Source organism: Mercenaria mercenaria, chromosome 2 (genome assembly GCF_021730395.1).
Source record: "Mercenaria mercenaria strain notata chromosome 2, MADL_Memer_1, whole genome shotgun sequence".
Classification (NCBI taxonomy): Eukaryota; Metazoa; Mollusca; class Bivalvia; order Venerida; family Veneridae; genus Mercenaria; species Mercenaria mercenaria.
Window position 1 is genome coordinate 107,106,263 of NC_069362.1, and position 25,081 is coordinate 107,131,343.

Genomic DNA, 25,081 nt, shown 5'->3' on the forward strand with positions numbered 1-25,081 from the left:
TTGAACGCAAGCATGCAAAATTATACCAGACATGGTTTCATTTAATGAGAAAGTAAAACGCGCGGTTTATGAGCATGAATGTTCATAACGTACTCCATTTACCAGCCATGGTAGAAAAATGGGGACCACTTTGGGCATGGTCCTGCTTTCCCTTTGAGTCATATAATGGGGAAATTGTAAGCAGCATACACGGGAAAGGAAATGTCTGTAAGGATGTATTCTGGCATTTACAGGCTCAGAAGAGAGTACATTTGAAGTCTAGAGACATATCAGAGGTATCAAGGACAGGTCAGTTTGTAAAGAAAATGTTTGACAGTACGTTACATAAAAGATGTGAAAATGCTAGACAATGTACAGTAATCAAACAAGAGTCAGTCAAAAACCTTACAGAATTAGAAAAACAATTTCTTGAAAATGAACATGGAAGTTGCGATAAAACACAGTATATGATGTGCAGCAAGATATCAAGAAATGGGTTTCTAATGTACAGCCAAAAGTGCTCAAGAGTTAAAAAGCAGAACTCGTACACTATATTGTTAGCAGAAACAGACCAATATGCTTCTTCAACAGCTATTGAGGTATCACACTATATTGTGCATCTCCCATCCAAAACAGTGTTTGCTGTTGGCCAGCTCTTGATACCTGCTGGTACAATTCTAGAAAACAGATTGCCACATCTAAAAAGATATGAAAGGTATGTTAAAGAAATTAATGGCAATCAAAATATTTTACTCTTCCAGAAAAGAAATCTAAGAACAATGAACAGTTCTTAATGTATGGGTCTTTGACACTAAATAGTAATCAAATTTAACAATTTACAGTAAATAGGCTACTTTTGCACAATACTTGTTACGAATCGATTTTGAAAACTGGTGTCTGTTAACATTTGCGATTATTTATACATATCAATTTATTTCAGGGGCAGCAATACCATGGTGAAAATTGAGCTGCTTCAAGAACCGCTTATAGTAATGAAAGCAAATGATCAACTATACTGCACAGGACTTCCAAATCACCATGAAACAGATTAAATGACAGTACATGAAAAAGGCATGACATTGTGTTTATGGTACAGAATACAAAAAAAAAATACAGTGCAAGGAATATATTATATCAATGAATGCAAGATTTGCTGTTTCAAAACAACAAGCATACTCTTGGATGCACTTCTAATCAAGCCGCAGTACCCATTTGAAAGCACATATTTTTGCTATTGTTGCATATTTTTGTGTCTGTAAAAGTTCATTGTTGTAAAGCATTACCTGTAGACAGTTGACACTTCTAATTAAATGCTACCCTTGACAACTGTTAACCTGTAAAAAGCATGGCTTTACATGTAATCTATATCAAGTGGCACCATCCAGTCAATATTATTTTATAAAATAAACTGCTAACATACAGCAGATTATTATATTGGTTCAATTTTAACTTCAACATTTAGATCTATGTGCTTCAGTCTATTCCTCTAAATTTATATAATCCTACAGTTGTTTCGGAACCACAGGTCATATTCAGTTTTTGTAAATATATGACAGTCTTGGTATGAAATTATGCTCAGGAAGGTTTGTGTGATGATGAGGTTTTCTTAATTTGCATTACACTAATAGTTAATATTTACATGAGGATTTATGTTCCTGAAAATTTCTGCTTTTACAGTAGTGAATTTATTACAGGGTCTTTCATTTTTATGTGAATGCAAGAACTTAGAAATTAAAAGAAGCTAGAAAAAATCATTCTTGCTTTGCTACAGACAATTTCCACTTGTGTATATACATGTACTTTAAAGTCAAGACATTCACATAATATCAATGCAAAATAATGACTATAACGTTTTAGCAAAGTAAAAGGCTATAAAACATTTATGTATTTGATTAAGTTCACAAAACACAGTCAAACGTACTTGAGAGAACATTACCATTATGATACCTTTCTGTATTTGCTGTAGTAGAAAAAAGTATGTTGTGTTATACACCATTAATTTTTGTGCTAAGAGACCACTTTTAGCCTTTCACTTAAGTGGTCTCTTTTAAGAAGTTGCAATGTATCATAAATTTATATGAAACATTCTAACACGACTAGATTTGATTTCCAATTAAACAAAGAAGGAAATCAAGCTCTGTATATTGATAAACACTGTTGTGTGCGGACCGGTAAGAGAATATCATGACGTCAATTCTGATGTCGAATTGCCGCAGGATGTCCGATACATTACGTCTTGAGTAAATGAAGTGCAGCATATTTACCAGTATTAAAATATATCAATGAATATGTTAGAATGAAAATAATCAAGGCCTTTGAGTGATTTATCGTCTAATTAACCACGGTTAATCGTGCTTCAGTATTTAACCATCCGAGCTGATACCCTCGTTGTTAAATTCCAAGGCATCTGAACTATGAACCACGGCAAATTAGATGATAAACCACTTGAAGGCCTTGATTTTTTGTTAAATAAAGCATTTCTTATAATTATATAATTAATGAAAATAATGTGAATGAAAATTTGTTAGATCTAGTTTTGTTAGGCAAAGTTGTTTTTTCAATAATTTTGATTTAAACTTATATTTGTTGTGTTCAATAATTTAGATGACTGAAAAAAGATTAAAATTTTTCTAAGTACAAAATCTCTCAGAAAATGACAGAGTTTATTTTTGTATTTTCCGGAGTCAAACTGACAGAAAAATTTCTAAGTGCTGACTTTCCGCAGTGTCCATGGACATTTTGAAAGATGTCCGGAGTGATTTCCAGAGTTGTCCGGAGTGATTTCCAGAGTTGTCCGTGGAAAATGTCTGCGAATACTCTGGACATATTATATAACTAGGAGCTTTTCCTTACTTTTCCATGGAAAATACCAACTTTCCATGGAAAGTCTGCAACTTTCCGGAGTTTTTCCAGAATACCTCTGGAATATGTACAGCCGGGTATTAGTCGAGCCTCCAGAAGAATACAACATATTAAAATAAAATACAATGATTTTAATTCACATTTAAATAATATACTTAGTCTGGTACTTATTCGCAAATATAGAAATGAATGAAATTTTGAAGCATAATAACTGTTGCGTAAAAGCAAACATATCATGCACGAACATATAGAATTAACAACACGCAGGTGTTATTCAGTGAAATCAACAGCTTCCACTTTAACTTATTTATAGACATATTCCTCTTTGCAAGGACGCAACTGTATCATGATTTTTTTTTATTATCTGTATTATAATTTATACCAGTAGTCTGTGAACATTTTGTGCAGTCCCAAAATAAACAAATTTATCAAATTCTACGACTTTCATATTTATGAAGACCTTATTAGCAACGACATTTAACAGCTACATTTCATCACTTTTCTTCATGGAATTAATGTAACCTTAAGTATATTTATTAAATGATTCATTTAGCGCGTGATCCGACAGTTTTTTAGCTCAGCTGAGCACAAAGTGCTCAAGGTGAGCTTTTGTGATCGCCCTGTGTCCGGCGTCCGTCATTGTCTGTCGTCGTCAACAATTTTACAGTTAACACCCTAGAGGTCACAATTTTGGCCCAATCTTAATGAAACTTGGTCAGAGTTCGATATTGGGTCATCTGGGTTAAAAAACTAGGTCACTAAGTCAAACCAAGGGAAAACCAACAGTCTTAGAGGTCACAATTTTGGCCCAATCTTAATGAAACTTGGTCAGAATGTTACCCTCAATAAAATTTTGGACGAGTTCGATATTGGGTCATCTGGGGTCAAAAACTAAATCACCAGATCAAATCAAATGGAAAAGCTTGTTAACACTGTAGAGGCCACATTTTTGACTGTATCTTCATGAGACTAGGTCAGAATGTTAATCTTGATGATCTTTAGGTCCAGTTTGAATCTGGGTCATGTAGGGTCAAAAACTAGGTCACCAGGTCAAATCAGAGGAAAAGCTAGAGGTCACATTTATGACCATATCTTAATAAAACTTGTTCAGAATGTTAATCTTGATGATCTTTAGGTCAAGATCAAATCTGGGTCAGGTGGGGTCAAAAACTAGGTCACTTGGTCAAATCAAAGGAAAAGCTTGTTAACACTCTAGAGGCCACATTTATGATTTTATTTTCATGAAACTTAGAATGTTAATCTTGATGATCTTTAGGTAAAGTTCGAATCTGGGTCATGTGGGGTCAAAAACTAGGTCACCGGGTCAAATCAAAGGAAAAGTTAATTAGCACTTTAGAGGCCACATTTATGACCATATCTTAATGAAACTTGGTCAGAATGTTAATCTTGATGATCTTTAGGTCAGGTTTAAATCTGGGTCAGGTGGGGTCAAAAACTAGGTCACCAGGTCAAATCAAAGGAAAAGCTTGTTAACACTCTAGAGGCCATATTTATGACTGTATCTTCATGAAGCTTGGTCAGAGTGTTAACCTTGATTATCTTTAGGTCAAGTTTGAATCTGGGTCATGTGGGGTCAAAAACTAGGTCACCAGGTCAAATCAAAGGAAAAGCTAGTTAACACGCTAGAGGCCACATTTATGACCATATCTTAATCAAATTTTGATGATCTTCCGGTCAATAGGTCAGGTGAGCGATACAGGGCCTTCATAGCCCTCTTGTTTTCTCTTTTTACAGTAATGAGTAGGAGATTTAGATACTTAATAAAAGAGAATCCATCATAGCGCTATCATGTGTATCCGCCATTTTGGAGAAAGCTTGTGAGACATAGCAGCAATAACCAAGGGGGGCGTTCCTTATCAGAAAAATCGGATCTGTCCATTGAAATCATGATAAATGAAATTTTTAGTGATTTTCTGTAACCAGCATTGGCATTTTTGTTACGAACAGGGTTTGAGTTAAGGGGAGACTTGAGATTGACTTGACTTGAAATTGTTGCTGTGGGGCTCCAGATTAAGCTCAAATCTAACGTCAATGCAAAATTTAAGTCATCTGTTATTTTATCCACCCTCTGCTGATTAGAAATTATCAGCCTGTATGGCAACTTTTCTTGAATACATTATTTGCTTTCATGATTTAAGTTCTGCTTTTATCGGGTACAAGTGATATTTTTATGAGAAATGTAAAGGCATATCAAATTATCTCTACTGTCTGGGACATCCAGCCTATCAGCAATTTGATTATGTCTTTGACACTGCTTTTATTTGTTCAACATGGTGCAAGTTTTGTGAACGAATTGTTAATTAGATAGTTTTTCCATTGGCAGTTCTACAGAAATGTTTTATCTCTGTAGTTAAGAAAAGACTTTCTATAGAAATGACATGAAAATGACTGTTTACGGACCCTTTCATATTGAATGTACTTCTTTCTTCTGCGGTTTACTTATAACATAAAAAAGAACTAATATTTAAAGAGAATAATTATGTTTGATATGATATCTTTTACAAGCATTTCTACAGATCAATGAGAAGTTATTTCCAGCCTTTTCAAGCTACCAGGAGTGTTTTGTTATACACTGATGGGAGGGGGTTTGTCCATCTTGAAATTTCAGTGGCATACAAAATCCCCCCCCCCACCCATCTGTGATATACTGAACCATTTAAATGATTCATAGTAGCTATCCTAGGCAGAAATAAACCAACATCTAGAGTTGTATTTTATAGCTGTGGCTGAATAATGGAACACCTTGCTTTATTTATTGTATTAAGCAGTCAGTTTTGGTGTTCAGCGAAAATTAAAAATTTTGCTTAAAAACCTAGTTGCAGTAAGGAGTTGGATCTTTACACTAGGGCTGTCATTGATTGGGTCTTTGTCATATCGACGATACCGATATATCGGAAGACAGATATCGACGATACATCGATATATCGATTATTAAGTTAGAGTAACAACCTATTTGTTCATGTACATGCTATATACCTTCTTGTTAATGTTATTTTTAGCTCGACTATTCGAAGAATAGTCTAGCTATTCTACTCACCCTGGCGTCGGCGTCGGCGTCGGCGTCACACCTTGGTTAAGTTTTTGCATGCAAGTACATACAGCTATCATTTAAAGGCATATAGCTTTGAAACTTATTTATTCTTTTTCTAGGTCAATTACCTACCTCTCTGGGTCAAGTCCCATAACTCTGACATGTATTTTGAGCAAATTATGCCCCCTTTTGGACTTAGAAAATTTGGTTAAAGTTTTACATGCAAGTTACTATCTCCAAAACTAATGCAGATATTGAATTGAAACTTCACATGTGTCTTCGGGGTTATAAAACTAGTTGATAGCACCAAGTCCCATAACTCTGACCTTCATTTTGGCCAAATTATGCCCCCTTTTGGACTTAGAAAATTCTGGTTAAAGTTTTGCGTGCAAGTACATACAGCTATTACTAAAAGGCATATAGATTTGAAACTTATTTTTTCTTTTTCTAGATCAATTACCTACCTCACTGGGTCAAGTCCCATAACTCTGACATGTATTTTGAGCAAATTATGCCCCCTTTTGGACTTAGAAAATTCTGGTTAAAGTTTTACATGCAAGTTACTATCTCCAAAACTAATGCAGATATTGAATTGAAACTTCACATGTGTCTTTGGGGTTATAAAACTAGTTGATAGCACCAAGTCCCATAACTCTGACCTTCATTTTGGCCAAATTATGCCCCCTTTTGGACTTAGAAAATTCTGGTTAAAGTTTTTGCGTGGAAGTACATACAGCTATTACTAAAAGGCATATAGATTTGAAACTTATTTTTTCTTTTTCTAGATCAATTACCTTCCTCACTGGGTCAAGCCCCATAACTCTGACATGTATTTTGGCCAAATTATGCCCCCTTTTGGACTTAGAAAATTCTGGTTAAAGTTTTGCGTGCAAGTACATACAGCTATTACTAAAAGGCATATAGATTTGAAACTTATTTTTTCTTTTTCTAGGTCAATTACCTACCTCACTGGGTCAAGTCCCATAACTCTGACACGTATTTTGGGCAAATTATACCCCTTTTGGACTTAGAAAATTCTGGTTAAAGTTTTACATGCAAGTAACTATCTCCAAAACTACTACAGATATTAAATTGAAACTTCACATATGTCTTCGGGGTTATAAAACTAGTTGATAGCACCAAGTCCCATAACTCTGACATGTATTTTGGGCAAATTATGCCCCCTTTTGGACTTAGAAAATCCTGGTTAAAGTTTTGCGTGCAAGTACATACAGCTATTACCAAAAGGCATATAGCTTTGAAACTTATTTATTCTTTTTCAAGGTCAATTACCAACCTCACTGGGTCAAGTTCCATAACTCTTAACATGTATTTTGAGCAAATTATGCCCCCTTTTGGACTTAGAAAATTCTGGTTAAAGTTTAACATGCAAGTTACTATCCCCAAAACTAATGCAGATATTGAATTGAAACTTAACATGTTTCTTCGGGTTATAAAACTAGTTGATAACATCAAGTCCCATAACTCTGATATGTATTTTAGTCAAATTATGTCCCCTTTCGAACTTAAAACTCTTTTGATATTTAACATTTTGGGTAATAATTTCCTGCTTCTGTGACAATATTTCGAATAGTCGAGCTTGGCTGTCTTACGGACAGCTCTTGTTAGTTTAATTGTCTGCTTTTCATGTTTTTTATTTGTATTTATGTATTTCCCTATACAGGTAGTGCCGACTAGTCGGAAAAGACTGCTACGGTATAAGTTTAGACATGACCTTTATTGACAACTTACGTTACTAAGGGCGCATTTTTGCAGGCAGTAAAGTTGTTTTAGAGGGTCCGAGTGTTTATCTGGATAGTTTTTTTTTCTCTGTGTAAAATATCGATTTTTTAAAATGGGAATCGATAATTGATCGACCAAAAAATATCGTTGATGCATCGATATCACTTCTATCGATGACAGCCCTACTTTACACAGTTTTCTTATCAGTTATGACATTATATGATATTTATGAGTGTTATTGTGTCTTTTCTTAATTCAGAAATGTCAATAACTGTTACCTGTTGATAACCATGCCTTTTGCTTTACATTATTTACTTGTGAACACAGTATGTGTCAAGGTTTAATTCAGTGAAAAAAGTAGGTACAAATTCATGAACTACAATCTCTTTGTCCTTAGTAATTCAACTTAAAAGATAGCATCTGCTATGTTAGAAGACACAAACTTTGGATGCATAATTTTCTGTTGACTATTGTATTTTTCAACTGATCTTCATGAAATTTGGTCAGAATGATTACCTTGATGAAATCTAGGCCGAGTTCGAAAATGGGTCATCTGGGGTCAAAAACTAGGTCACTAGGTCAAATCAAAGAAAAACCTTGTGTATGCGATAGAGGCTGTATTTTTCAATTGATCTTCATGAATATTGGTCAGAATGTTTGCCTTGATGAAATCTAGGCCGAGTTCGAAAATGGGTCATCTCGGGTCAAAAACTAGGTCACTAGGTCAAATCAAAGAAAAACCTTGTGTATGCGATAGAGGCTGTATTTTTAGCTCACCTGTCACAAAGTGACAAGGTGAGCTTTTGTGATCACACGGTGTCCGTCGTCCGTACGTGCGTCCTTGCGTCCGTAAACTTTTGCTTGTGACCACTCTAGAGGTCACATTTTTCATGGGATCTTTATGAAAGTTGGTCAGAATGTTCATCTTGATGATATCTAGGTCAAGTTCGAAACTGGGTCACATGCCATCAGAAACTAGGTCAGTAGGTCTAAAAATAGAAAAACCTTGTGACCTCTCTAGAGGCCATATATTTCACAAGATCTTCATGAAAATTGGTCAGAATGTTTATCTTGATGATATCTAGGTCAAGTTCAAAACTAAGTCACGTGCCATCAAAAACTATGTCAGTAGGTCTAAAAATAGAAAAACCTTGTGACCTCTCTAGAGGCCATATATTTCACAAGATCTTCATGAAAATTGGTCAGAATGTTTATCTTGATGATATTTAGGTCAACTTCGAAACAGGGTCACGTGCCTTCAAAAACTAGGTCAGTAGGTCTAAAAATAGAAAAACCTTGTGACCTCTCTAGAGGCCATATATTTCACAAGATCTTCATGAAAATTGGTCAGAAAGTTCACCTTGATGATATCTAGGTCAAGTTCGAAACTGGGTCACGTGCCTTCAAAAACTAGGTCAGTAGTTTAAATAATAGAAAAACCTTGTGACCTCTCTAAAGGCCATATTTTTCATGGGATCTGTATGAAAGTTGGTCTGAGTGTTCATCTTGATGATATCTAGGTCAGGTTTGAAAGTGGGTCACGTGCGGTCAAAAACTAGGTCAGTAGGTCTAAAAATAGAAAAACCTTGTGACCTCTCTAGAGGCCATATATTTCATGAGATCTTCATGAAAATTGGTCAGAATGTTCATCTTGATGATATCTAGGTCAAGTTCAAAAGTGGGTCACATGCCTTCAAAAACTAGGTCAGTAGGTCAAATAATAGAAAAACCTTGTGACCTCTCTAGAGGCCATAATTTTCATGGGATCTGTATGAAAGTTAGTCCGAATGTTTATCTTGATGATATCTAGGTCGAGTTCGAAAGTGGGGCACGTACTATCAAAAACTAGGTCAGTAGGTCAAATAATAAAAAAGCCTTGTGACCTCTCTAAAGGCCATATTTTTCATGGGATCTGTATGAAAATTGGTTTGAATGTTCATCTTGATGATATCTAGGTCAAGTTCGAAACTGGGTCAACTGCGATCAAAAACTAGGTCAGTAGGTCTAAAAATAGAAAAACCTTGTGACCTCTTTAGAGGCCATACTTGTGAATGGATCTTCATGAAAATTGGTCAGAATGTTCACCTTGATGATATCTAGGTCATTTTTGAAACTGGGTCACGTGCCTTAAAAAACTAGGTCAGTAGGTCAAATAATATAAAAACCTTGTGACCTCTCTAGAGGCCATACTTTTCATGGGATCTGTATGAAAGTTGGTCTGAATGTTCATCTTGATGATATCTAGGTCAGATTTGAAACTGGGTCAACTGCGATCAAAAACTAGGTCAGAAGGTCTAAAATTATTAAAATCTTTTGACCTCTCTAGAGGCCATATTTTTCAATGGATCTTCATGAAAATTGATCTGAATGTTCACCTTGATGATATTTAGGTCAGTTTCGAAACTGGGTCACGTGCGGTCAAAAACTAGGCCAGTAGGTATAAAAATAGAAAAACCTTGTGACCTCTCTAGAGGCCATATTTTTCATGAGATTTTCATGAAAATTAGTGAGAATGTTCACCTTGATGATATCTAGGTAAAGTTCAAAACAGGGTCACGTACCTTCGAAAACTAGGTCAATAGGTCAAATAATGGCCTTGTGACCTCTCTAGAGACCATATTTTTCAATGGATCTTCATGAAAATTGGTCAGAATTTTTATCTTGATAATACCTAGGTCATGTTCAAAACTAGGTCACTATGTCAAATAATAGAAAAAACGACGTCATACTCAAAACTGGGTCATGTGGGAAGAGGTGAGCGATTCAGGACCATCATGGTCCTCTTGTTCAATTAGTCTTCATGAAATTTGGTCAGAATGATTGCCTTGATAAAATCTAGATCAATTTCGAATATGGGGCTTCTGGGGTCAAAGAGTAGGTCACTAGGTCAAATCAAAGGAAAAGCTTTTATATGCGACAGAGGCTATATTTTGCAACTGGTCTTCCTGAAATTAAGCCAGAATGATTATCTTGATGAAATCTAGGTCATATTCGAATATGTGTCATCTAAGATCAAAAAGCAGGTCACTAGGTCAAATCAAAGAAAAACTTTGTGTATGCGATAGAGGCTGTATTTTTCAACTGATCTTCATGAAATTTGGTCAGAATGATAGCCTTGATAAAATCTAGGTCAAGTTCAAATATGGGTCATCTGGGGTCAAAAACTAGGTCACTAGATCAAATCAAAGAAAATACTTATTTATACTCAATATGTTTGCTCCAATTTTAATGATAATTGGTCAGAATATATTTTTCCATGAAATCACTAGGTCAAACATGTTTACACTGTTATAGTATGTTATGGTGTGTTTCTCAGGTGAGCGACCTAGGGCCATCTTGGCCCTCTTGTTTTAGCACACCAGAGCACAGTGCTCAAGGTGAGCTATTGTCTGGTGTTCGTTGTTCGTTGTCCGTCAACATTTGCCTTGTGAACACTCAAAGAGGTCACAGTTGTGACACAGTCTTTATGAAACTTTGTCAGAATGTTAGTCTTGATGATCTCTAGGTCAGGTTTGAAACTGGGTAATGTGGGTTCAAAACTAGGTCAGTAGGCCAGATCAAAGGAAAAGCTTGTGAACACTCTAGAGGCCACAGTTGTGACCCAATCTTTATGAAACTTGGTCCAGATGTTTGTCCTGATGATTTCTAGATCAAATTTGAATCCGGGTCATGTGGGTTCAAAAACTAGGTCACCCAGTCAGATGAAAGGAAAAGCTTGTGAACACTCTAGAGGCAACAGTTGTGACTCAGTTTTTATGAAACTTGGTCAGAATGTTTGTCTTGATGATTTCTAGGTTAACTTTGAAACTGGGTCATGTGGGATCAAAGACTAGGTCACTAGAACAGATCAAAGTAAAATCTTATCAACATTCTAGAGACCACAATTTAAGTTTGAAACTCATGAGAATAAGTCAGAATATTTTTCTTGATAATCTATAGCTCAAGTTTGAATCTGGGTCATGTGGGGTCAAAAACTAGGTCACCCAGTCAGATCAAAGGAAAAGCTTCTGAACACTCTAGAGGCCACAGTTGTGACCAAATCTTTATGAAACTTGGCCAGAACGCTTATCTTGATGATCTCTAGTTCAGTTTCGAAAGTGGGCCATATGGGGTCAAAAACTAGGTCAGTAGGCCAGATCAAAGGGAAAGCTCTAGAGGCTCAATCTTTATGAAACTTGGTTAGAATGTTTGTCTTATCTCTAGGTCATGTTTGAATCTAGGTCATGTGGGGTCAAAAACTAGGTCAGTATGTCAGATCAAAGGAAAAGCTTATGAACACTCAGTTGTGACCCAATATTTATGAAACTTGATCAGAATGTTTGTCTTGATAGTCTCTAGGTCTAGTTAGAAACTGGGTAATGTGGGATCAAAACAATGTCAGTAGGCCAGATCAAAGGAAAAGCTTGTGAACGCTCTAGAGGCCACAGTTTTGACTCAACCTTTATGAAACTTGGTTAGAATGTTTGTCTTAATGATCTCTAGGTCTATTGTGAAACTGGGTGATGTTGGGTCAAAAACTAGGTCACACAGTCAAATCAAAGGAAAAGTTTGTGGACACTCTAGAGGCAACAGTTGTGACTCAATCTTTATGAAACTTGGTCAGAATGTTTTTCTTGATGATTTCTAGGTAAATTTTGAAACTGGGTCATGTAGGGTCAAAAACTAGGTCACTAAGCTAAATCAAAGGAAAATCTTGTTGACACTGTAGAGACCACAATGTAAGTTTGAAACTCATGAGAATTAGTCAGAATGTTTGTCTTGATGATCTATAAGTCAAGTTTGAATCTAGGCCATGTTGGATAAAAAACTAGGTCACCTGGTCAAATCAAAGGAAAAGCTTCCAAAGTCGTGATCCAATCTATATGAAACCTGGTCAGAATGTTTGTCTTGATGATCTCTATGTGAAATTCTAAATTGGGTCATGCAGGGTCAAAAACTAGGTCAGTAGGCCAGATCAACTCTGGTGAGCGATATAGGACCATCATTGCCCTCTTGTTTGGTATTTTAGGAGATGGAAAGAATAGACAAGCTTCAGAAATGTTTGACACTGAAAATTCAGCCACAGATGAAGAGTACTCACTACCAAAAATAAAATACTGCAAAGGTAATTCTGGAAAAGCTTTTCACAAAGCAACAAAGTTGAACAAACATACTGTATCATCATGCCAATCTTCTGAAGCTCCTGTAGTTTACCTAGGTTCATCACGTAGTACAGCGTTGTCAGATGACTCAGCTTCTTCCCCGGAAACATCATTGACAGCTGTACCATCTACTTCAGGTGATTCAGGTTTGGATACATCAGCTTCATCAGTTGAACCATCAACTTCAGTGGAGGGTTTCAAAATACCTGTTGTAGGAAGTAAGGTAGGCATGTGTAAAAATTATATTTCTGTTACCATGGCTTATGCCACAAGGTAAAATCAAAGAAAATATTTTCTAACACCAGTAGCCACATTTTTGATTTATGGAGCATTATCAGAAAGTCCTAATAAAAAATGATTTAAGTTCTAAACTTGGTGAACTAGGCACAAAAAGTAGATCATCAGGTCAGATCTTAGAGCAATTTTAGTAACACAAAAATGCTTCATGCCCAATCTACATGAAACCTTGTCAGAATATTCATAAAAGTCTTAGTCAGATATGAAACTTGGTCACCTGGTTAAAATGAAGTCATTAGGTCAAGTCACAGAAAAGCCCTGTAAACACTATCATGCAAGATCTGTAAACTTGCATTTACTCAGATGAGCCATATTGGGACACTAAGACTTCTTTTTAATTTTTTGGACATTTTACATTGACATTCATGTTTTTTTTGTTTTGATGGGTTTAATGTCAAACCAACACAAAAGGAGGCCCCCAATATTCATGTCTTAGTGTGTATGTGCTTATTTCAGAACCTACCTGAAGATGTCAATGCAGCAATTCAGCTGATTGCAGAAGCCAATTTTTCCACAGAGGAATTCTCCAGTTTCCTCATGTTCTTTCAAAACTTCAGAAATGAACACATTGGATTGACCACTAGATTATCTAAAGTAGGATTTGCAAATATTGGTATGTAGATAATTCTGGTTATTTTCAGTAGATTGTTCTTTATCATAGTTTTTAGATTCATGTTTTTACATGAAAATTGCCAAAATATTTACAGTTCTAAGTTGTTGTTTTACCAAAAAACTAACCTGCATAGAATACATTTATAGCGTTCTGCAGAAAGTGTGTCATCGAATTGCCATGCCATTTGGTTCTGAAAGTGAACGTAGCACCTTAAAATGGGTGACACTTGAAAGACCGCTCAGTATCAAATACCTCACCACATTTGCAGAAGTGTCATAGTGCCAAAATTGCACAAATCAGCTGTTATGATCATAGTTTTCCATAAATTTGATGATCTGTGAATGTGTCCAAAGTAGGGGCAGTTATCAAAAGGGAGATAGCTTGTGTTAGACAATGTACCTGCTTGTTCAGTTTTAAAGAGGTTGGTATGTGATCTATGATCAAAGGAATTAAACAGTTAAGAGATTGTTAGTCAGTTACATCTTACTCTTACAAAGTCTTATAGCTTTGGTAAATAGACCACATCTGTACAGACTTAAAGCCTATCATACATTAATCAACATAATGAAGGTTTTTGAGAGATGTTTTTTAACCAGTTTAATGAGTTAATTTTTAGCTCATCTGATTTTTGAAAAAAATCTAGGAGGTATTGTTGTCACTTGATGGCAGCATTGATTAAAATTTTTGTTTAGGTCCATCTTTTCTCAAAAACTGTAAGAGCTACAGCTTTGAAACTTTTGACACCTGTTTATCATCATTAGATGAGTATGTAGACCAAGAACCATAACTCTGAAAACTCTGATATGCATTGTGTCAGAATGATGGCTCTTTCTGTACTTAGGAAATTTCAGAGTCTTGGTTAAAATTTTAGTTTAGGTCCACCTTTTCTCAAAAACAATAAGAGCTAAAGCTTTGAAACTTTGCACACTTGTTTATCATCATTATGTGACTATGTAGGCCAAGAACCATAACTCTAACCTGCATTTAGTTAGAATTATGGCCCTTTTTGTACTTAGAAAATCTGAATTATAACTCTTTCCTTACATAATTGTCCAGCGCTTCCAGACAATGGCAATGGCACCTGCACACGGTGCTCCTGTTTTTTCACCACAGATTGCATGTTGATTTGACCAAAAGTAATATGATGCTTAGCTTAAGTGAAATTTTTTTGATAGTTAGATAGTAGCAATGTTGTTATCACTCATGCAACAGCATTAGTCATCTCAAAAAGTACTAGGACAAATGTTTCTAAACTTCAAATACCTTTTCAGCATCATTGCATGATCTCGCAGGAAAAGTGTCTACATAACGCTAGCTTTTAATCTAGAAATGTTTGTAGAAGTTTTGCATGTAAGCAGATCTTTTATGGGCATCTAGAAAATAGGAAAAGCACTAAATAATTTTTCCCATGAACCACTTGATGGATCTTCATCCATCATGGTCAGTAAAATCATTTGGATGGTCTTCTAGCTCTCTGAAATTTGTTCAAAGAGGGGCACTTGGCTCCTTTTAGGGGCCACTAGAGCTAGGTATAGAAATACCTTTAAGCAAATTATTCTCATTAACGACTTGGATCTTAATAAGACTTGGTCTGTAGCATTTTTGTAAAGTCCCCTGTTAATTACTTTTCAAATAGATGCTCTTCTGCCCTTTAAGAGGCCACTAGAGTTAAAAAGTAGAAATATCTTTACAAGATTTTTTCCATGGATATCTTCATTAAAGTTATGTTTTTAATTCTATACACATCTGTTACCATTTATGATTCATTGCATCATACATATATTCAAGGTCAAAAAGTTGATGCCAGGTGAGCATTTTAGGGCATCTTTGGACCTATTTGTAAAATATGTTGGGTTGACTTGTTAAATATTTTGGGCTGAGAAAGATTTTAAGTAATTACTTCATAATATTAACAGATAGAGTTTTGCACTATCTATATTTCATCACTTAAATGTTGAAAAATTTCATCTTATTTCAGCTTTACAAGATTGGAAGCAAGTACCGCCATTTCAGAAACTGGGATACAAATTTAAAGCGCACAATACAGAAAAATACCAGAGGGCTCTAGGGGAATATACAGCAGTAAGTAATAAAAAATAGGGGTACAGCTTAATGCTGTTAATTGGGTAATACTTGTGGTGATTGTATTATTATTAATTTTCATGTGCAGAGTTATACTGTTACACTGTTGTCCTTGGGACTCAACAGCCTTCACATAAAATGTTGATTTCACTTGACTAGTCAATGGGGCTCAAATGCCATCAAACATGATGTTGATTTCACTTGACTGTAGTCAGTGGGGCTCAAGTGCCGTCAGACATGATGTTGATTTCACTTGACTGTAGTCAGTGGGGCTCAAATGCCATCAGACATGATGTTGATTTCACTTGACTGTAGTCAATTGGGTTCAAATGCCATCCAACCTGATGTTGATTTCACTGGACTGTAGCCCATGGGGCTCAACTGCCATCAAATATTTTGTTGATTTCACTTGATTGTAGTCAATGGGGCTCAACTGCCATCAAACTTGATGTTGATATCACTGGACTGTAGTCCGTGGGGCTCAACTGCCATCAAATATTTTGTTGATATCACTTGATTGTAGTCAGTGGGGCTCAACTGCCATCAAACCTGTTGTTGATATCACTGGACTGTAGTCCGTGGGGCTCAACTGCCATCAAATATTTTGTTGATATCACTTGATTGTAGTCAGTGGGGCTCAACTGCCATCAAACCTGATGTTGATATCACTGGACTGTAGTCAGTGGGGCTCAACTGCCATCAAACTTGATGTTGATATCACTGGACTGTAGTCCGTGGGGCTTGACTGCCATCAAATATTTTGTTGGTATCACTTGATTGTAGTAAGTGGGGCTCAACTGCCATCAAACCTGTTGTTGATATCACTGGACTGTAGTCCGTGGGGCTCAACTGCCATCAAATATTTTGTTGATATCACTTGATTGTAGTCAGTGGGGCTCAGCTGCCATCAAACCTGATGTTGATATCACTGGACTGTAGTCAGTGGGGCTCAACTGCCATCAAACTTGATGTTGATATCACTGGACTGTAGTCCGTGGGGCTTGACTGCCATCAAATATTTTGTTGGTATCACTTGATTGTAGTCAGTGGGGCTCAACTGCCATCAAACTTGATGTTGAAATCAATTTACTGTAGTAAAGTCTCAAAGGCCATCAGATATGATGTTGATATCACTTGACTGTAGTCCATGGATCTCAAATGCCTTCAAACATGTTGATATCACTTGACTGTAGTCCATGGATCTCATATGCCTTCAAACATGTTGATATCACTTGACTGTAGTCCATGGATCTCAAATGCCTTCAAACATGTTGATATCACTTGACTGTAGTCCATGGATCTCAAATGCCTTCAAACATGTTGATATCACTTGACTGTAGTCCATGGGTCTCAAATGCCATCAAACATGTTGATATGACTTGACTGTAGTCCATGGGTCTCAAATGTGGTCAAACATGTTGATATTGCTTGACTGTAATCCATGGGGCTTAAATGCCTGCAAACATGATGTTGATTTAAGAAATAATTTATAGCATGATGGGCGCTTATACGTCGGGTGTAATAATCTCACGAGGGCTCAGCCCGAGTGAAATTATTTTCGGATGACATATAACCGCCCGAGTGGATAAATAGTGTCAAAACACTGTTTTGCTATAAATTATTTGATTCTAATATGTTCTTTATTGTAAAATTTATATCAAATATGATGGAACTGTTTCTTCGCGCAAAGCATGGTGCCAATAGTAGGTCTTTGTTTATACACACTAGGACCTGAAATGGTAATACGTCTTGCGGCAGAGTTCAGTTCAGGCGAAAATTATTACGAATTATTCAGCAAAGCGAATAACTAACTCAGTATGTGTGTAAATTAATCAACACATTTGTGCAATGTGACATTTCGTTTAAAACATGTTATTAAGTAAAATATTTCATGAGATTTGAAAGCGCTATTTCTTGATGCATACATGGCGCTAAATATCACGTTGAGGCGACATCAACATAATATCGTTGTGATGATTAAAGCATTGTTAGTCATATTAGAATGAACTTTATTGTAGTTCATGGATCTCAACTGTGATCAAACATGATGTTGATTTCACATTCATGACTGTAGTCCACGGGACTCGACTACCATCAGACATGATATGATATCACTCGATTGTAGTCCATGGGTCTCAAATGCCATCAAACAAGATGTTGATTTCACTCCACAGTAGTGAAGTCATGTATTCAGTACTATGTAACTTTCAACTTCATGATGGTGAATTGTTCAAAAGATAATGAATATTGTGATTTCTTACAAACTATGTCATTGTATAGAAGCACTTGCATTTAGTGTATCTCCTCTGTTTTCAGTTCTTCAGCTGAGTTGTCGGGACATTTAATGCTGGTAAGACATTTTCTCTCCTTAAAGATTTCAGTTTCCTGTATTTCGCAAGATGCACAATCTACATTTTGTTTAAGTTTCTTTGCCGCCACCCCTCAAATTTTGTGGGAGCGGGAGGGAAGATACTTAGATTAGCCTTTCTCCAGCTGGAGCCCATCTGTATGAACAAAATTGTGTCCTGCATATATCAAAACATATTTAACCTAGTCAGCATGTAAAGTTGTGCCCTTTACTTAGAAAAAATATGCACTTAGAGTTGCATATATCTCGAAAAGTATTTGACCTAAAATCATAAAACATATAGGAATATTATTTAGCATGTGAAGTTGTGCACCTTGGGTTTTATTTGAAATTTACAACCACTTCCAACCACATAAAAAGAATAAAAATGATGTTTTCTAGTATCCTTACCCCAACCCCAGACTGGCAACCCACTCAAAGTTTATGTTCAAGTTTACGGAGTCTTGCATTGTCTGTAAAAGCAATCACTTGACCCTCCCCGCTTTGGGTTCGAAACTAAACAAGGGGATTTAGAATTCTTCTTTTGTGGAAGTTGTCAAGCTGGGTTACAGAAGGTTGGAAATTCCACCCTGGGTTCTTCCTCCTCTGTTCAAAGCTGGAAAAGTTGCCAAATGACCTAAATTGCCTGTTGGCTCTAAACCTAGCAGAAACAAAAAGACAAAAATCATTTGTACAGTGACAGTAGGGTCACCAGTGTCCTATGTAGACCCATCTAGTTTCAGTTGTACTTGAAATGTTAAATTTGCAGCATAATATATGTCATTTGTAACTTTAACTCATATTTTGTTTATTTATTGCAGTTTATGGTGGAAAAAAGAAGAAAAAAACTGGCAATGAAGAGGTCATAGTCTTTGACAATTTCCATTGCTTATGGTCCAGCAGAGAAATTTGTTAGTTACAAGAACAGGCCGAAGGAGCAAGCATAAATGTAGAAAAACAAGTAGTTCTTTATTGTAAAATGTTTAGATGAGGGAGAAAGAACTGTTTCAGATATAGTTCATAGTTTATCAAAATCAAGAAAACATTGATTAGTTGATTATAGTTTGTATGATGTTAAACCTTTAATACTTACTTGTTCAGTTTTACATATTGCATGATTTTGAATTACATACCTAATAATTTCACTGTAACGTGGTTGTCACATGCTGAGGAAGTAAAACAATTGGGGTCAGAAAATTGCCGGGTAATTCAAAAATTGTCTGGGACGTTTTGAAATAGGGCAGTGTTAGGTATATATCATAGAAGTAGGTTTTTCAGGCAAGTTTTTCTGAAAGACTGGTAGAGCCCATCCTGGCTGAGTGGTTATGGCCACTAACCCCTTACTACTGTGGATTCAAAACCTTTCTCAAGATGTTGAATTTTTCAGGGTAGGATTCCATCCAGCTGGCTTACAGAAAGTCTACCCACGTGCCTGCACATGCCTGAAACCATGGAGAGGCACCTGGGGTCTTCCTCCAACATCAAACAATATCAGTGTGGCTAATCCACACAAGACTGGATGTAGGAATGGATGGAGTCCAACATACCGGAATTTGTTTCTGAAGAATAATTAGTTTGTTCACATTTTTAGCTCACCTGAGCACTAAGTGCTCAAGGTGAGCTTTTGTGGTCACCCTGTGTCCGTCATCCGTTGTCGTTGTCCATCCTCAACAGTTTGACTGTTGACACACTAGAGGTCACAATTTTGGCCCAATCTTAATGAAACTTGGTCAGAATGTTACTCTCAATAAAATCTTGGAGGAGTTTGATATTAGGTCATCTGGGGTCAAAATCTAGGTCACCAGGTCAAATCAAAGGAAAAGCTTGTTAACACTCTAAAGGCTACATTTTTGACAACATCTATATGAAACTTGGTCAGAATGTTAACCTTGATTTTCTTTAGGTCAAGTTGAACTCTGGATCAGGTGGGGTCAAAAACTAGGTGACCAAGTGAAATCAAACCGGCCCGCTTAGCTCAGTAGGTAGCGTGCCGGTCTATGGATCACTGGGTCGTGAGTTCGATCCTCAGGCAGGGCATATGTTCTCCGTGACTATTTGATAAATGACATTGTGTCTGAAATCATTAGTCCTCCGCCTTTGATCCATGTGGGAAAGTTGGCAGTTACTTGTGGAGAACAGGTTTATATTGGTACAGAATCCAGGAACACTGGTTAGGTTAACTGCCCGCCGTTAAATGACTGAAATACTGTTAAAAAACGGCGTTAAACCCAAAACAAACAAACAAACAAAGGTCAAATCAAAGGAAAAGCTTGTGAACACTCTAGAGGCCACATTTATGACTTTATCTTTATGAAACTTGGTTAGAGTGTTAATCTTTATGATCTTAAGGTCAAGTTCGAATCTTGGTCATCTGGGATCAAAAACTAGGTCACCAGGTCAAATCAAAGAAAAATCTTGTAAACACTCTAGAGGCCACACTTATGACCCTATCTTGATGACACTTGGTCAGATCTTTAGACCAAATTCAAATCGGGTTCAGGTAGGGTAAAAAACTAGGGCACCAGGTCAAATCAAAGGACTAGCTTGTTAACACTCTAGAGGCTATATTTATGATTATCTTCATGAAACTTGGTCAGAATGTTAATCTTGATTATCTTTAGGTCAAGTTCGAATCTGGGTCATCTGGGGTCAAAAACTAGGTCACCAGGTGTAATCAAAGGAAAAGCTAGTTAACACTCTAGAGGCCACATTTATGACCATATCTTAATGACACTTGGTCAGAATGTTAATCTTGATGATCTTTAGGTCAAGTTCAAAACTGGGTCAGGTGGGGTCAAAAACTAGGTAACTGGGTTAAATCAAAGGAAGAGGCCACATTTATGACCATATCTTAATCAAACTTGGTCAGAATGTTAATCTTAATGATCTTAAGGTTAAGTTTAAATCTGGGTCAGGTGGGGTCAAAAACTAGGTCACCATGTCAAATAAAGGAAAAGCTTGTTAACACTCTAGAGGCCGCATTTATGACTGTATCTTCATGAAACTTGGTCAGAGTGTTAACCTTGAATCTTGATGATCTTTAGGTCAAGTTTGAATATTGGTCATGTGGAATTTGACCTACTGACCTACTTTCTTGTTTTTTAAGATATAGCCTGGAAATTTGGATGACATGTACAGTTTAGCAAACCAATCTTAGAACTGACTTTCAGTGACCATTAATGTGACCTACTTTCTTGTTTTTTAAGGTAGGGCCTTGAAATTTGGATGACATGTACAGTTTTGCACACCAATCTTAAAACTGAGTGACCATGAATGTGACCTAATGACCTACTTTTTTGTTTTTAAGATACAGCCTTGTAATTCATGTCATGTACAGTTTAGCAAACTGGCCTTAAAACTGACGTTCCTTGACCATGAATGTGACCTACTGACCTACTTTCTCGTTTTTTAAGATACAGCCTTGAAATTTGGATGACATGTACAGTTTTGCATACTGATCTTAAAACTGACTTTCATTGACCATAAATATGACCTACTGACCTACTTTCTTAATATTTTAGCATCAGTTTGACATTTGAAAACATGTAGCTTAATATTACTCAGGTGAGCGATCCAGGGTCATCATGACCCTCTTGTTATGTTAAATACCAGATAAATGTCAGGAAAAACACCTGTTGTCTGGAAAGCATCAGGGAATTTTGTGTCTGAGTTGTGGGAGCACTCTGTTACCTTACTTACTTTACTGGTAGTAAAATAAAATTATTTTTGCAAGAATTGTTGAATCGTTGTCTATATCTGAAGTTCATGTTCTTGATTATTTCCCCTATCTATCTATTTATACTGCAGCACTCCTCTTTCCGAGTATTATGTGCAGCTAACATGATCAGCATTATGTGAACCACATGTATCACAAGAGCATATCAAATTTTCAAAGTTTCAAGAAAAGGCATATTCTTGATACAAGAAGAATATATAATAACTATGGTCTTTTCTGGAACAGAGGATATCTTATGTAACAAGATTTAGTACTTCAATGTCACCATTGACTCGCTACACATGTGTTTAGTTGGAAGCATATATATTCTCTTTTATCATCATTTATTTAGCAGAAGGTTGCTCTAAAAAGTGCTAGAAGTCCTAATTACCCTGTATCAAGTAGGACCTTGTGCCAAAGATTTTATATAACGAGTGCAAGTATGGTTTTAAATCTCTACCGTCAGTATTCAGACAATGGAACTGCAAAAGATACTTTTCCTAATTTTGATATTTTGAACATACAATAAATATTTATTATTGACAGAAAGTACAGTTTGCTAATAAACAGAATCCATTTACACTAAAGAGGCGGGTAGTTGGTTAAGATACGCGAAAACAAGAAATGTACTGTATTTGAACAAAAATAGAAAACACCTTAAACAAAAGGTGTTAAAAGTTTTATTAAGTAACAGATACTTTGCTCTAAACTTTCTTTTACTTATTAGGGATTCAAACATAACCCGATTTGTTTTCATATTAAACAAAGAAGGCTGAAAGTTTTGTGTTATTATGCAACAATTCATTTTACTGATGTCGCAATAATTACCTCGTAGGGTCAAACGGCATTGTGGTGCGATAACAGAAAGCAAGCAGATATGTTATCGTCAAGAATACATATAAATAGAATCAAAATAACATGGATTTTTGTGTATATTAAATAGTTGAATAAAATCATTGTTCATCGTTCAGATGCGTGTTATTATGTACAACACTCGCATCTAAACTCCAAACGATGACTATTTACTTTGGGATAGAAGCTATATCATTTCTTAAATGACTGACGTTCTTATCTGGCAATTACAACATTTGGCTTTGGTATGGTTAAGGTCGCTGGGGTCAAATCAGCTTCCCCTCATCAATGTGGGTTCAAGCCTCACATGGGGTGTTGAATTCTTCATTTGCGGAAGCCATCCAGCTGGCTAACGGAAGGTCGGTTGTTCTACCCAGGTGCCCGCTTGTGATAAAATAACGCACGTAGGGGCACAAGGGGCCTTCCTCCACCATCAAAGGTGGAAGGTCGCCAGATGGCCTATAATGGTGACGATGCGACGTTAAATCCAACCAAAAAAATCATCATGAAGATGCATTATTGCCTTATTTATGTCTTCATTCATCAGAAAGTCAAAAGTGTGCTGTAACGGTGCAATACAGACTGGTGTTGCAGGCAATTTTGAATTTAGCATTATGGTTATTGGTAAAGAAAGGGCTTTAGAATATATTGCTGGCTACTACAAGCTGAGAATAAGAATAAGAAAACTTAGTGACCTTGCTAGGAAACCGTTTTCCTTTTGACATTTCAGTGTTACTTAGTAATTAAAAAAAGACGATATTCTTGAACATGTGAAGAAAAGGTATCAGTATCGGTGAAATCTCATTCCAGAAAATTCAACAGAGTTGCTATAAATACATGTATGCAAAATCCTTTATAGGATAAAACAAATTCCACTTGAGGATTTAGATAATCTCTTACGACTTGCATAAAAATATAATTTCAAACCGTAAGAGGAAGATGCATAATGTGTGACATGCGTTATGTAAAGATCAGTTTTATTGAAAGACGGCAAGGCAATTTTATAACATAAGTTCGATGAGCTCGGAAAAAAAACCTCGAAGAATAATATACTTAAAAACGCCTGCAAAGTTTGTAATGGACAGTGTTGACACAATGATGTATTGTTAGTCTGATCCACCTGTCCCGTAAAAACGTTTTTTTTTTAAATTAATATTTGTGTAGAGCGGACGTAGTGGTCCAGTGGTAACACTGTGACCACGAAACCAGGGGTCATGCGTGAGAGCCCCCGCTCCTCCAACTGAAAATTACTAACATTGGGATAAGAGTCCCGTGTATGGGTGCTTTAACCTGATACGTTAAGTAGCCAGGAAAGCTTCTGGAATATTAGACCGTCGTCTCTATCTTGCACTATCCTACTTGCACCACTAACATTCTTCTAAAGGAGTCGCTCATATGGGTTACTGGTGGCGACTATAAATAAGCTTTAGTGCAAACAAGTAATATGTTATACGCCATTTTAATGAACTAAGAGAATGGTAACAGGAAATTATAAATTCTAAAAAAAATCATAAAATTTGTTTTGAATTTATCATCATCTGTTTGCAACGCATCCAAATAAAGATTTTGTTTTTAACGTCACACCGACACAATTTAGGTCATATGGCGACTTTATAGAATTTTCCATGGTAAAGGAAGTCCCCAGTGCCTCACCGTGCACTATTTCATCCGACGGGCGGGCACCTTGGTAGAACCAACGGCCTGTAAGCCAGCTGGATAAAGAAATCAACGCCCCGAGTGAGACTCGAACCCACATCGGTGAGGGTTAAGTGATTATAGTCCGTGACATTAACCACTCGGACACGAAACCCCTCCCCCCACCACCACCACCAAAAAAATTGAAAAGGCATGTTTACAATATGTTTTTAAGTTATTTCGCTCCAGAAAATAAGTTACACATTTATGGAAGGTACCATTTGTGTTAAATGTATACTCGTGTGAGAAATTCTGAATTGCTTTGGTTTTCCAGTTGATCCAGAAGTTTGAATCATGTATGCGGGCTTTCCTAACTCCAAAACAAACGGAAAATCGTAAGTATTAATCTCTAGACTGAATGATCTAAACTATTTTTCACGCAAAAAACTTTGCATTTTGAATTGTGGGCATATATCTCAAAGCGGTCGTCGTTGATCAAAATAAGGCATGGGTTGGCTCTTTCAATTGCTTCTGCGACTGTGGGTGCGTGTAGAACTGAAACAGGCAAGAAAAATCCACCAAGTTTCCAAATTGCAAACAGTTGCTATTGCTATCTCGTTCTTTTCCATTATCAATATGATCGGTAGGCTTTGAAGGGCATTGGAGTCAACACAGTTTAATATTTGAAATGCTATGTTGTCAGATAAATTCATAATATTGCTGTAAGTAAGATTCTTTCCTCTGTACACCAGGACAGTTTTTG

At 36.4% G+C, this 25,081-nt stretch overlaps 1 protein-coding gene across 4 annotated transcripts in view; it reads left to right on the top strand.

Annotated features, from left to right (window-relative positions):
• Positions 1-22,227, top strand: part of LOC123564830 (probable RNA-binding protein 19) — a 120,418-nt gene extending 98,191 nt beyond the window's left edge. The window contains exons 10-15 of one of the 4 annotated variants that reach the window (XR_008369989.1): positions 12,645-13,000; positions 13,531-13,687; positions 15,666-15,769; positions 18,086-18,119; positions 18,938-18,978; positions 19,504-22,227. Coding sequence is in view for 1 of the 4 variants with exons in the window: in XM_053537446.1 (XP_053393421.1) it covers positions 12,645-13,000; positions 13,531-13,687; positions 15,666-15,769; positions 18,086-18,097 (629 nt within the window). In the remaining 3 variants the exon portion in view is untranslated. Of the gene's footprint in view, positions 1-12,644; positions 13,001-13,530; positions 13,688-15,665; positions 15,770-18,085; positions 18,120-18,937 lie in introns of all 4 variants that reach the window. The other 3 variants (XM_053537446.1, XR_008369988.1, XM_053537445.1) reach the window with 3 other exon arrangements.
• Positions 22,228-25,081: the final 2,854 nt, after the last annotated feature.